A 12,916-nucleotide genomic window follows, 5' to 3' on the forward strand; every position below is an offset into this window, starting at 1 on the left:
ATTCCCTTGAGGGAAAAAAAATCTACTCTTTTTTGATCTTGAATTACAAGATCATTTTTCATGGAAAAAAGTTTTTGCTCTGTTTTTCTGAATTAACGAGTTAATTATCTCAGAATTATGAGATTTATTTTTTTCTTGACAAACATTTTTTTTTTTTGAAAATGAAAAATTATCTCGTAATTCTGAAATAATTAACTCGTTGATTCAGAAAACAGAGTAGATTTTTTTTTTTACTCAGGGGAATGCAATACGCTTCCGTAGATGAGACCTATGGATTTATATTAATTTCATGAATCAGTCCTTTGACGATCATGGTTTTCTTTTTAAATTATCCAATAATAACCCACCAATTTTAGCAAATAAAAATAAAATAAAACACATTAAATTGTTATTTCATACTCACATCAGCATCAGGATGAACAGAATTTTCCCAGGAACTCCCATATTCTTCATTGTCTAAGTTTCAAACAGAATAAAAAAATAAAAAACTGAATTTAAATTAAAGTTTTTTGACAGATAAAATAAAAACATTTTACATTTAAGTTATTTCAATATTTGTCATGGCTTTAAATGTTTTTAACTTATTTAAAGAATTGTTACTGATTCATGAAAAAAGATAGTAAAAAGAATAATACCTCACACTTCCTGATGGACCTCCAGAAACCAGTGCCGATCACAGCAGCCTTTACAGGTAGAGTTCTGTCTGTGAGCTTTAAGAACTCATTGATATCATGTGATTGGCTACTGGTTTATAGGTATTTGCATATGCAGTAAAATGACCAATACATTTGGACATTTAAGCAACACTTAAAATTGTATTGTTGTCTTTGCATCATTTAACAAGAAATTTATTTTAAAGAGCATAGGCTTCACAATCAAACTATTATACATAAAACTAAGTTTGTAAGGTTTTATAAACAATAGACATACTATTTATAATGAAGACAAAAAGTATTTTGATACTTTCTTCCCTAAAGTGAAAAAATAGTATAGCATAATTTATGTGTATTTTATTTACTATGACTAAATGTATGTGTGGTACTCTATAAATTGGTCTTTTTAAAGTCTGTTAAATTGGAACAAATAGTTTTTGTGTGATGAATGTCAGTGGTGGCGCAACTGTGAAATAGATAGAGCTCATGTTGCAGTGACCCGGGGTTTGTGCTTCCTATGCACTGTAAAAAAAATATTTTCAAGATTTGTTATCACAACATATTTTCTTTTGTCAAATCAACTTTATATTAATTTATTTAGTTGAGATAACTTATTATTTTGAGTTTCTGATGATTAAATCAATCTCCTTCATTGTATTAACTCACTTTTTCCAGTTCAACCAACTTAAAATTTTAAGGCAACCCAGGTTACTTACTTTTTTAAGTTAAACCAACAATATTTTTTTTAAAGTACATTCAATGGACATACAGTATATATGTTCCCATTGTCTCACTGATGTTCTCTTGATAAGCTAGTTATTGGTATACCGGGGCATGTGGTTTTATTAATGGCAGTGCCATTATTTATAAAAAAAATTGATTACTTTATTATAGCCCTTTTGAAGCACACGATAATGATACCATTAGCACACTTTAAGTGTACTTGAAATGCCATTGCAATGTGTTTTGCAGTATAATATTAATGTATGTTCAACACTCTACTGTAATTGATTTGACATTGTAATGTCACCAAAATCCATCAAGTTTTTACTGAGTGAATTCTGCATTTCAAAGCATTTCTGCTAATTCCACTTTAGCAGAAACAAGTATATTGAATACTTTAAAGTACATTCATCTTTTCTTGAACTCCAAAAATGCTTTTGGACAACTAAAATGCATTTAGTAAATAATTAGGGTTACTTTGTGTTCTTCCTTTACTGTTATAAGTCCTATAAGCAAACTGATTTTCCATCAATGACAGCACAAATCATATGATTTAAAGACTAAATTGAAATAATTTTAATACATTTTACGTGCGTTTAATAGTTTTCATGCAATTAATTTAATTTGACATTTTAACTTTTTGTGTATTTTTTGAGGTATGGTCAGGATAAAAACTTAGCTGACCAAACGTCTGCTCTCCAAGATATGACATGCAAAAATGAGCATATCACTAGACAGAAATGCCGTTGAACGTGTTCAGATAACATACACAAATGTTCTTTTATCAGCATTTAAAGAGTTCACACTTACATACAATTAGAGGGAATAAAGTTTAATGCATATTTTGCGAGCTGACCAGGGGGAGGGCTCCGAGCTCGGCCCGAACCTAGAGGACTCCCACCATGTACATGGTTAGGACTAGAAGAGTGGAGAATGGGTGGAGGGATCGTGCCAAACTGTCACCGAATTGAGGTGAGACTGTAGCCAGGTTAAAACCAGACCATTCTCAGTTGTAACTCAGTAATGCAGTTATTAACATTTTGTCTTCATCATGAAAACTGTAACCATGTTGTGACAAGAAAACCACAAATCATATGAAATATAGCTTTCACTGAGACGACCCCTCATGATTTTATCAAGGTCAAACCTCATATAATTTGAATCTTTCTAACAGGAGTTACTTCATGTTGAGTCCAAATGGAAATTATTATTATTATTATCATTATTCATAATACATATTACTTGGGGTATATTTGAAAAATACATTTGAAAAAAATAAACATTCAAAAACTATATTTGTCTTTGCTAGCACTTTAAATTTTATTACAGTAATTATATTAAAACATTTGTTGAAAATAAAATGCATGACATCATGACATCAAACACATGAAACCAACAAAAAACACAAATTACAATGCTAACACAAAAACTCATGCTAATGTTGTTCAAACCCAAAAGACAACAAATAATTGTTGTTACTGAAATAACATAACTGTGACGCTGTGCGGAGAAACAGAGCTGAGGCTGGGTCCAAACGCAGTGTAGCTTTATTAAAGAAACTTAAAACAAGACACTAGAAGCAAGAAACTTGAGAGCACCAACGCAACACACATAAATTCAACAACCCACAAAGACAGGGCAGAAACACAGGGCTTAAATAATCAATGACAAACGAGCTAGACAAGATAACAAGGGGGCGTGAGAAATGAGAAACACCTGGGATAAATAATGGACGGGCAATAACTAATAACGAAAACACACACAATCACTTCGTGACATAGCCTCCCCCCTATGGGCGGCTCCCGACGCCCATACAAACAAAAAAAAGTTCAGGAGGGCGGTGAAGCGGAGACAGTCTTGGGGGAGGGACGGAGGGCCAGGCCCGTGCAGGGGAACAGGACCAGGAGGTAGCCAAGGCGGGCCTGGGCCGCAGAGCATGGGCATACCAGACTGGGCCGGAGACCAAGGCGGAGCAGGACGAGGCGGAGGCCAGGGCGGAGCAGGACGAGGCAGAGGCCAGAGCGGAGCAGGACGAGGCAGAGGCCAGGGCGGAGCAGGACGAGGCAGAGGCCAGGGCGGAGCAGGACGAGGCAGAGGCCAGGGCGGAGCAGGACGAGACCAGGGCGGAGCAGGAAGAGGCGAAGGCCAGGGCGGAGCAGGACGAGACCAGGGCGGAGCAGGAAGAGGCGAAGGCCAGGGCGGAGCAGGACGAGACCAGGGCGGAGCAGGAAGAGGCGAAGGCCAGGGCGGAGCAGGACGAGACCAGGGCGGAGCAGGACGAGGCAGAGGCCAGGGCAGAGCAGGAAGAGACCAGGGCGGAGCAGGAAGAGGCGAAGGCCAGGGCGGAGCAGGACGAGGCGAGGCCCATGTCTGCATCGCCTCCATGGCCCTCACAGGGTACCTACTGCCCCCCCCCAAAAAATACTTGGGGAAATTCACGGGAGGAGCCCCTGGGTGGCGAACGGGCACAGGAAAGGCCTCCCGGAGCCTGAAGGGCGCAGGCAGAGCGAGGCGCAGAGGCGGGGCCGGCAGAGCGAGGCGCAGAGGCGGGGCCGGCAGAGCTAGGCGCAGAGGCGGGGCCGGCAGAGCTAGGCGCAGAGGCGGGGCCGGCAGAGCGAGGCGCAGAGGCGGGGCCGACAGGGCGAGGCGCAGAGGCGGGGCCGGCAGGGCGAGGAGTCTGGGCACGCTCACCGGGGCCTGGCGAACCAAACGAGTCCTCCTTCTCCTCCTCCTGCGGCGGCGCGTCACAGGGCTAGACACACTCGCTGGACCGGACAACTCACTCACTTGAACTGGAGATGCAGCGCTCACCTGAAGAGGAGATGCAGCGCTCACTTGAAGAGGAGATGCAGCGCTCACTTGAAGAGGAGATGCAGCGCTCACCTGAAGAGGAGATGCAGCGCTCACTTGAAGAGGAGATGCAGCGCTCACTTGAAGAGGAGATGCAGCGCTCACTTGAAGAGGAGATGCAGCGCTCACTTGAAGAGGAGATGCAGCGCTCACTTGAAGAGGAGATTCAGCGCTCACTTGAAGAGGAGATGCAGCGCTCACTTGAAGAGGAGATGCAGCGCTCACTTGAAGAGGAGATGCAGCGCTCACTTGAAGAGGAGATGCAGCGCTCACTTGAAGAGGAGATTCAGCGCTCACCTGAAGAGGAGATTCAGCGCTCACTTGAAGAGGAGATTCAGCGCTCACTTGAAGAGGAGATGCATCCACTTGAACAGGAGATTCATCCACTTGAACAGGAGATTCATCCACTTGAACAGGAGATTCATCCACTTGAACTGAAGATTCACTCACTTGAACCGGAGACTCATCCACTTGAACCGGAGATTCATCCACTTGAACCGGAGACTCATCCACTTGAACAGAAGATTCACTCACTTGAACAGAAGACTCAGCCCTCACTTGAACTGGAGATTTATCCACTTGAACAGGAGACTCATCCACTTGAACTGGAGATTCATCCACTTGAACAGGAGATTCCCTCGCGGGGCTCACGTGAATCGCGAGTTCGGCTGGGCTGACGTGAAGCGCGGGCTCGGCTGGGCTGACGTGAGTCGCGGGCTCGTCAATGCGCACGTGAAGCGCGGGCTCGTCGTGACTGACGTGAACCAGCGGTGAAGACGACGAGGGCTTCGCGGGTAAAGTACACTCGGCAGGTGTCGAGTAGAATAAGCGGGCAGTAGTGAAGAGGTCCTGCAAGGAACAAGCCCGAGCGACATACCCGTCAAGAGTCCAGTTGGCAAGGTCCCGCGGCATCCATCGAGCGATCTCATAATCCAGCCCATTCAGAAACAGGCCCATGAGCTGGATATCATCTAGCGCTCCCACACTGCTAATGGACAGGAACTCCTTCGCGTACCTTTGGACAGACCGGCCCTCTTGCAAGACTGACGACAGGTATTCTGTCATAGCCCGGTTGCTGACGACTGCTGGACCCATTTTGAGGTTGGTTGTTCTGTGACGCTGTGCGGAGAAACAGAGCTGAGGCTGGGTCCAAACGCAGTGTAGCTTTATTAAAGAAACTTAAAACAAGACACTAGAAGCAAGAAACTTGAGAGCACCAACGCAACACACATAAATTCAACAACCCACAAAGACAGGGCAGAAACACAGGGCTTAAATAATCAATGACAAACGAGCTAGACAAGATAACAAGGGGGCGTGAGAAATGAGAAACACCTGGGATAAATAATGGACGGGCAATAACTAATAACGAAAACACACACAATCACTTCGTGACAATAACACACTGGAAATATTTATTTTATGTAATTTGCCAGCTTAAAAAATCTCAATTATCTGATGAAAGCAGTGAGAACATGAATTTCTTGATGAACCCATGTGGAAAAAGTGAAAACTGAAAAATCTTAGGTAGCCTTTTTGAATTTGATGACCATTTGAATCAAGTCAATACCTGGAAAGTCCATGGCTATGATCCCAAAACAAGGCTTGGGAATCTTTTCCAATTCCGTTGCAAGATGATCATACAACCAGGGATTGATTTTCTTTGCCAAATTGTTTGGCAGTAAGTTAAATAACTTATATGTTACTAAGCTTGTGCCACTCGAGTAGCTCAGACTCAGAGCAGAACCCTTTCTACATTGTTCAGCCGCTTCTTTCAGATGCCCTGCAATCTTTTTCTCTTTGTCTTCAACTTTAGTTACTTTATGGTCTCCTTTTTTGTCAGTTTCAAACAACTTAATACCCAGCTTAAATATGCCTTTCTGAACAAAAACAATCTTTCCTCTTACTTCACCAATCTTTGGAATTGACTCCTTAACCCAGCTATGTTCAGATATCCAGATATCATTTCTAATTATCTTTTCAACTAAATCCTGAACTTTTTTCTTCATAAGAAAAACAGGCTTAACTCTGAGAAGCACTACCTCTGTTCTGAATTGAGTTAAAAATGTCTTGACTGTGGCGAGAACTTTTGACAATGATGTACCTTGGTAAATCCATCCATGCATAATTATTAATTCAATGCCAGACACTCTGAGGTCGAAGTAGCGTATCCCGGCCTTTAGCTGGTCCTCTAGTGACCATGCCTGACATTTTGCAAATGGTCCTCCATAAAGAGCCAAGGCGTCATGGGTACCAGGAATAGTGAGGGTAGAGATGAGCTTGTCATCGTCTAGAGTTTCCATCCAGCCAATTTTATCATTTGCGGGGAGATTTAGTGTATTCTTATCATTAAACACTTCTTGTTGACTACTCTTGTGCAGTCTGTGGAAGAAAATCAGAAATTAAGAAAAAAAAGTTCTTCATCACCAATAAAATGTATAGCTTGAATGCGCTGTAATTTGCTTAATTAGTAATTAGTGTCTGCCAAGGGCCAAATGAATAAATGCAAAGGGAAATACAGTAACAGACTTCAGCCTAGAGTAAAAAAACTAGAGGAATCCAAAAATAAATCAAATTTATTTTGTGAGGAAGGCAGGCTCTTAAAGGCACACTATGCAAGATTTGTACCTTAATATAACAGCTTCAAAGTCATTTCGGTGGTAAACAATATACTCATAGTAGGGCGAATCATCCTGGTAGTAAAACTTGGGAGGGACGGCGCCGGAAAAAACAGCAATGCAAGTTTGAGAGCGGCACCCCTGACAAATCTTGCGAGAATCACGAAATGCTTTACGGCAACGTCGTCACACACATCAACAACAACATACTGTATGAAGCCACTTGCGCACATCCAAGAAAACTCAGTCAGAAATGTCCAGAAAAAGGAAAAGAGAATCGGACCGTGCTAAAAAACGGACATGAGTCACACTCGGTCAGGCTCTTACTAGTTGGCGCGAGCTTAAAAGCAGCACTGGATGCAACAGCGATGCTGACCTGGCGATCTTGTTGATGGACTTGTAAGTAAATCTCTTATTTTTAAACTTGTTTGCGTGTGTTGTATGTTGTTGCGCTGGCTTAGTACGTAATTTTTTACGGTGCTGTTCATTCATCCACTGTTGATAATTAGACCAGTTCTATAATTCCCACATATGTCTAGCTAGCTTTCGATTACCAGAGCTGTAAGCAGACTTTCTAACAAACAATCCTTTCTCTTAGTTTTGTTTTTTTCGTTATGTTTTATTGCCTAGCTTGGCACAAGAGTTAGTTTGCCAGCTGAACTCAAGTGTTGTGATGTGTATTTATCACGTAACTTTAGTCCTGTGTCTGGTTCGGATTTCTTATGGCGTGCGTAAGTTCCTGTACTTATACAAACTTTAGTTGACTAGTAACAGTGCACTTCCTGACTTTACTTATAAAGTTTTTATTTATATTAAATCTTGACACTGTTGATGTTGATTCCTGCGTTTATCATGAGCACATAGTCAATATCTCACATAATTATTAGGACATATATAAGCCTAGAGGTTGTAAATAGTGTAATTGCTCACATTTTGCTAACTAATATGATACATTGTAACAATCATGTCTAATGAAATCATAACGGCCAATATTATGAAATAATGCGACGTACATTTAACTTCAATGATGTCATCTGACATCTTGTAATGTTTACATATCAATCAAAAAACACAAATGAAATTATACATTAGTCCTACACTATAGGCTATTTACTTGTGATTTAGCAGAAATCATGTAAAAACATAAGCCAGAAATCCAGCAAATTATTATTATAAAGTAGTTTAACATTTGACATATTGTTATTATTAACCTATTACCATCATCAGTAGTTCAGTAGACTATGCAGTTAGAGGGGAATAACGGTTATTTACGACAGTGCAAGTACACCACAGCGGCTCTAGGGGTCACTGTTTCACAAAAACATCAGAGCTGCATAGTGTGCCTTTAATCAGGATACTTTTCAATGGAATTCAGTGGAGAATGCATGCAGAAATTCTGACGTCAGTGGTGAACAATGAAATCTAATGTGAAATCCTGTTGCTTTTTTACAACATCCGAATGAACTTCACAGGGGCAGGTAAGGACATCATTACATCATCAAACTGCCCACTGGAATTCACAATGAACAAACAATGTAAGAAACTGAAAACATGAGGACGCAGATAAGACCTGTAAAAATAGCTTTATATTAAATTATCACTGAGCACTTGTGGTTATCAGTATTTAATATAAATTTAAATTAGCATTCCTTTTTGTATTAACCAAACCCCAACAATCTACCCAATTTTAAAATATTAAAAATAGTGTACATTAATTATTTTTTATACTCACAGTAGCATCAGGAAACACAGGATTTTCCAATGAACTCCCATCTTCTAAATTGTCTGAGCACAGAATAAAAAAATACATTAGTACAAACCTGCTCGAGGTTTTACAGAGGTGATATCAATGGATTACACAGAAATTGGAGGAAACAATAGGCCTTTTTGTTACAGAAAAATTGCATTAGTTTAAATTTAATGACTATTAAATTTAGCTGACCTTTTAAAAAAAAATCCTGTAACTACAACAAAAAAATCTTGATGGACATCCAGAAAATAGAGTTGATTACTTCAGTGTTTTAGTTCTGGGTCACGTACATGGAGCAATGGGAATGTGTTTGGCCATTGGCCTGATGTATATTGGCATATAATGGCCACTTAATATTTGTACATTTAAGCCACACTTAAAGTTTATGAATTCAGAATGTTCTTGCATGGGTAATCTGTACACATGTTGGCTTAATGTCTTACAGTTTTTCTCAGTCGCCTACATAAAAAGCAATTTCTCGTTCTTTTGAACAACTAACAAATACTTTAGTACATTCATGAAACCACAGCTGTCTGCTGTTTCCTACATTATCAATTGCAAGTTGATCAAAATATATTTTTCTGGTTTTATGTTCAATATCTTCTGGGGTCGTGAATTCATGGTATCATTAATTTATCTGCCAATTCCATGGACCAGAAAATACAATTACAGATGAAGCTTACCCTTTCGTTCTGTCTGGTGTATCAGCACTGGTTTCTTCTTCCTGCTGCTCGTCGAGATGTTTGTGTGCTCTTCTCTCACATGAAAGGAAGCGCCTCTTCTTATAGTCAGTGTAAGTGAGGGGTTGACACACACTTGCCCTTCGGGCTGGATAGGCATGGGCAGGGGTGGGCTGAGCCTTGCCCACCTCATTGGAATTTAGCTATAGATGGTGTTAATCTGTTATTTTGTATGATTTGTGCATATAAAACAATCTTGAGGTGGGCTGTGTGTTGAGAAGTTTGATGAAAGGCTGTAGAATGCAAAAACTAATTTAACAATAAATAAAGTATCAGCTTTTTTTTTATAAAATAGCCTTGCATGCTATCAAATTACTTAGGAATATGCATTTCTATATTTTTATTGATTTTAAAATGTCATTTGGCCACCACTAAAATGGACCATTGCCCTAATCTATTACACATAATATCAAAATTTACACATTATTTCTGCCTGTGTCAACCCACTTCCTGTTTGCATTGATACAATAGTATACACACTTTTTTTCTCATTTTATTGCATATTTTATCTAGACGTTTCATTCCTAACTCGCTAATTTTTTTTTATTATTCATTTGGCCTGAGTTTCGGGGTCCTGTCACTTTTGTTGGTCTAGTTCAGGAGTATTCAATTAAAGTTATTCAATTATTTAATTAAAATTCAATTAACATTTTCTATTGTCCAGTTTTGGTGACCCCGTGTGACTTGTAGCTTCAGTTTTCTGTTCTTATCTGACAGGAGTGACACCGGTGTGTCTTCTATTGCTATAGGCACATCTGCTTCAATGTTCGTCATGTTTAAATGTCAAAGTCACTTAAATCACCTTTTTTCCCCATTCTTATTCTCAGCTTGAACTTTAGCAGATCATCTTGACCGTGTCTACATGCCTAAATGCATTGAGTCGCTGCCATGTGATTGGCTGATTAGATATTTTGCTTTAATAAGCAGTTGAAAGGTGTCCCTATATAAAGTGGTTGGTGAGTGTAGGCTATAGACATGTAAAAAACATGTATGATTATGTAAATAAAACGGTTGATTGTAATAAATTGTCGGGAATTATTACTGATGGTCATGTGCAAAATCTAAATATGCAATCTTTTTTTTCTGGTTTGTCAGAATTTTCGGGTAGCCTATACCATTTTGGCGAAATATAGAGCCTGTGGTAGTTGAGGACTGGCCTAATGTGGGATACGTTTCCTGAAAGCATTGTTAACCATTTATGGTCGCAAGTTCTATCTTTATTAGCATGGTTCAACGACTCGATGAATCCCGAAACCATTGTTCTAATGAACGAAAATTCGCAAACAGCATCACAAAGTTGTGGTTTCAACGCAGCTCTTGAGCTGTGGTTAGAAGCAGAGTTTCTAGATTGCATGACGTTGACTTAATAAATCCTTATCTTAAGCAAAAAAAGCAAGCTGACATTCAGTATGTGTCTTTTATTTAGAATACATACAAATGTCATTTATGTTGTTGAGTTTGTCAAGAGATTTAAGATTTAAAGCACCGTTATTGAAGACTGCACATGTGCGAATGTGCTCTGTAAGAAAGAGTCTATGATTGAATCTGGAAATAAAGTGAAATAACTGAGAAAAATATAAAATAAATATTCCTCTGATGCCATGTCTGTATCAAAGCATCTAGCATTAATTCGATCTCAAACAGTTTCATTAAAATAAGTTATTAGGCCTACTCCATGCATGAACAACCACTTTGTGACAATATGGTTTTGGGAAACAGTCGTAACTAGCAAGTTGATTTCTTATGATAGTGAAGCACAGAGTTACGTCGTTGTACAGGAAAAACACACCCCAGATCAAGACTGTTTGTTGCTTTATCTATAAACAATGGCTGTGTATAAAATGTATCGCCTGCAAACTTAAAGAATGAGAAATTAAATATCTTTGACATTTTTAGAGTTATTACTCTGGGAGTCAGATTCGTCGTGGTTTGCACTTTATAACCACAAACACTTCTTACTCACCTAGCACAATGCTAACCACAAACGGAACATTAAAGACTTTATTAAAAACATAATATAACACCTCATTTCAACATTTATAAATAGGGTGAATTCCAAAGGTGTTTTTGCCCCCTTGAAGGGTACTTTGGGAAAGTGGACAGCATTTGTTGGGAGATTCGAAATGAAAATGAACAATTGAATCTCTTTACCAAGGGCCCTTCCACAAGTCCATAAGCGAAGCAAACATACAAGATGGTCACCTTAAGGAAGTCATTTAATTGTTTATGATCATGTGACCCAGGGTGGCGAATTTTATGGAGTTTGAGTTAACGTATAAACAGAATAATTCAAGTTGTTTGTAGCCTCACCATGTGCTCTTATGAATGTTGTATTGCTTTTTTGTTTTAATTCTGAGCTCGTTGAAGAGAAGGCGCATTGCTCTTTGCATTTGAGTCATTGTCTTCACACCTGACCATCCATCCATCAACCCACACCAGACACTGATGTATCCTGTGTGAACTTATATATCAGTGTGGGTTTAGGTAAACTTTACGTTATGGCGGACACAAATAAGAATATTAGCTTATAGATTTGTTGTTGTTGGTTTTTTTTTTTTGAAAATGTAAAAAAGTGCAGAAAGTTTGATGGGTAGATTTAGGGGTAGTGTCTGGTGTATCAGCACTTCTTCTTCATGCTGCTCATCGATATTCTCGATATTTTGTGCTCTTCTCTCACATTAAAGAGCCTTTTAGTCAGTATGAGGTGCTAACACACCCACATTTTTTCACACATATTTACACATAATTTCTGTCTGCGTCAATCCACTTCCTGTTTGCATCAATTTTTTCTTTTTTTATTGCAAAGTTTATCTTCATTCCTATACTCTACTTTTTTGTTCATTTGGCAGTTTACAAGCACAGCGATGCCTGAATTTCAGGGTCCTGACACTTTGCTTGGTCTAGTTGGGAGTTTTCAATTAAAGTTCCAGGATGTCCAGTCTCTATATTTCCTTCCCAGTGGAGGTCCGGACAATATTTTTTGGAATAGTTGTTCATTTACATCTGGACAGCAGTAGTAGGCTACTTGGAAAATCCTTAGTCAAAATAGTCATCAAAGATGAGGATTTTGAACTAAGGACCATTCATGTCTTTTAAATTACATGGTTCATGTAAGGTTAATTGTATGTAACTGAAGCTATAAGTCGTGAAATCATTTCTCATTCTAACATTTTTTTTAGTTAGCTTATGTACTAGGATAGCGTACATCTACCTAATTAGCCTGCTATAGCTTATTTATATTATATTAGTTATGCTTTTTATTAAATATAGGCCCACAATATTTAATGGGTTAGGGTTAGTTCACCCAAAAAATTTAATTCTGTCATTAATTGCTCACCATCATGTTGCTCCAAACTCCTAAAACCTTTTGAACACAAATTAAGATATATGTTTTTAAGATATCCCTCACGCCTCACCCCTCTATAGATTTCAACATTAGTATTATTGTCAAGTATTCTCAAAAAGTATTTTTGTCGCTTCATAACATTAGGATTGAACCACATGGACTATTTTAACAATGTTTTTACTACCTTTCTGGGCCTTGAAACTGGAAATTTTGCAGTCTAGAAACCTCTCTCTGAT

At 39.1% G+C, this 12,916-nt stretch overlaps 1 protein-coding gene across 1 annotated transcript; it reads right to left on the minus strand.

The window, feature by feature from the left end:
• Window positions 1–5,629: 5,629 nt before the first annotated feature.
• On the minus strand, window positions 5,630–9,363 carry LOC120481439 (uncharacterized). The gene is made up of 3 exons (XM_039675094.2): window positions 9,278–9,363; window positions 8,577–8,629; window positions 5,630–6,608 (listed from the first exon to the last, which is right to left on the minus strand). The coding sequence occupies exons 2-3, from the start codon at window positions 8,615–8,617 to the stop codon at window positions 5,750–5,752; spliced, it is 900 nt and encodes a 299-aa protein (XP_039531028.2). The 5' UTR covers window positions 8,618–8,629; window positions 9,278–9,363; the 3' UTR covers window positions 5,630–5,749.
• Between the last annotated feature and the right edge of the window lie 3,553 nt (window positions 9,364–12,916).

Source organism: Pimephales promelas, chromosome 12, assembly GCF_988280905.1.
Source record: "Pimephales promelas chromosome 12, fPimPro1.hap1.1, whole genome shotgun sequence".
NCBI lineage: Eukaryota > Metazoa > Chordata > Actinopteri > Cypriniformes > Leuciscidae > Pimephales > Pimephales promelas.

Bases quoted from the DNA above. Each gene is read 5' to 3' on its own strand.
- LOC120481439 (XM_039675094.2), bottom strand. From the start codon at position 8,617: ATGGGAGTTCATTGGAAAATCCTGTGTTTCCTGATGCTACT. The intron at 6,609-8,576 runs GTGAGTATAAAA...TTTCTTCCACAG, and splicing joins CTGTGTTTCCTGATGCTACT to ACTGCACAAGAGTAGTCAAC.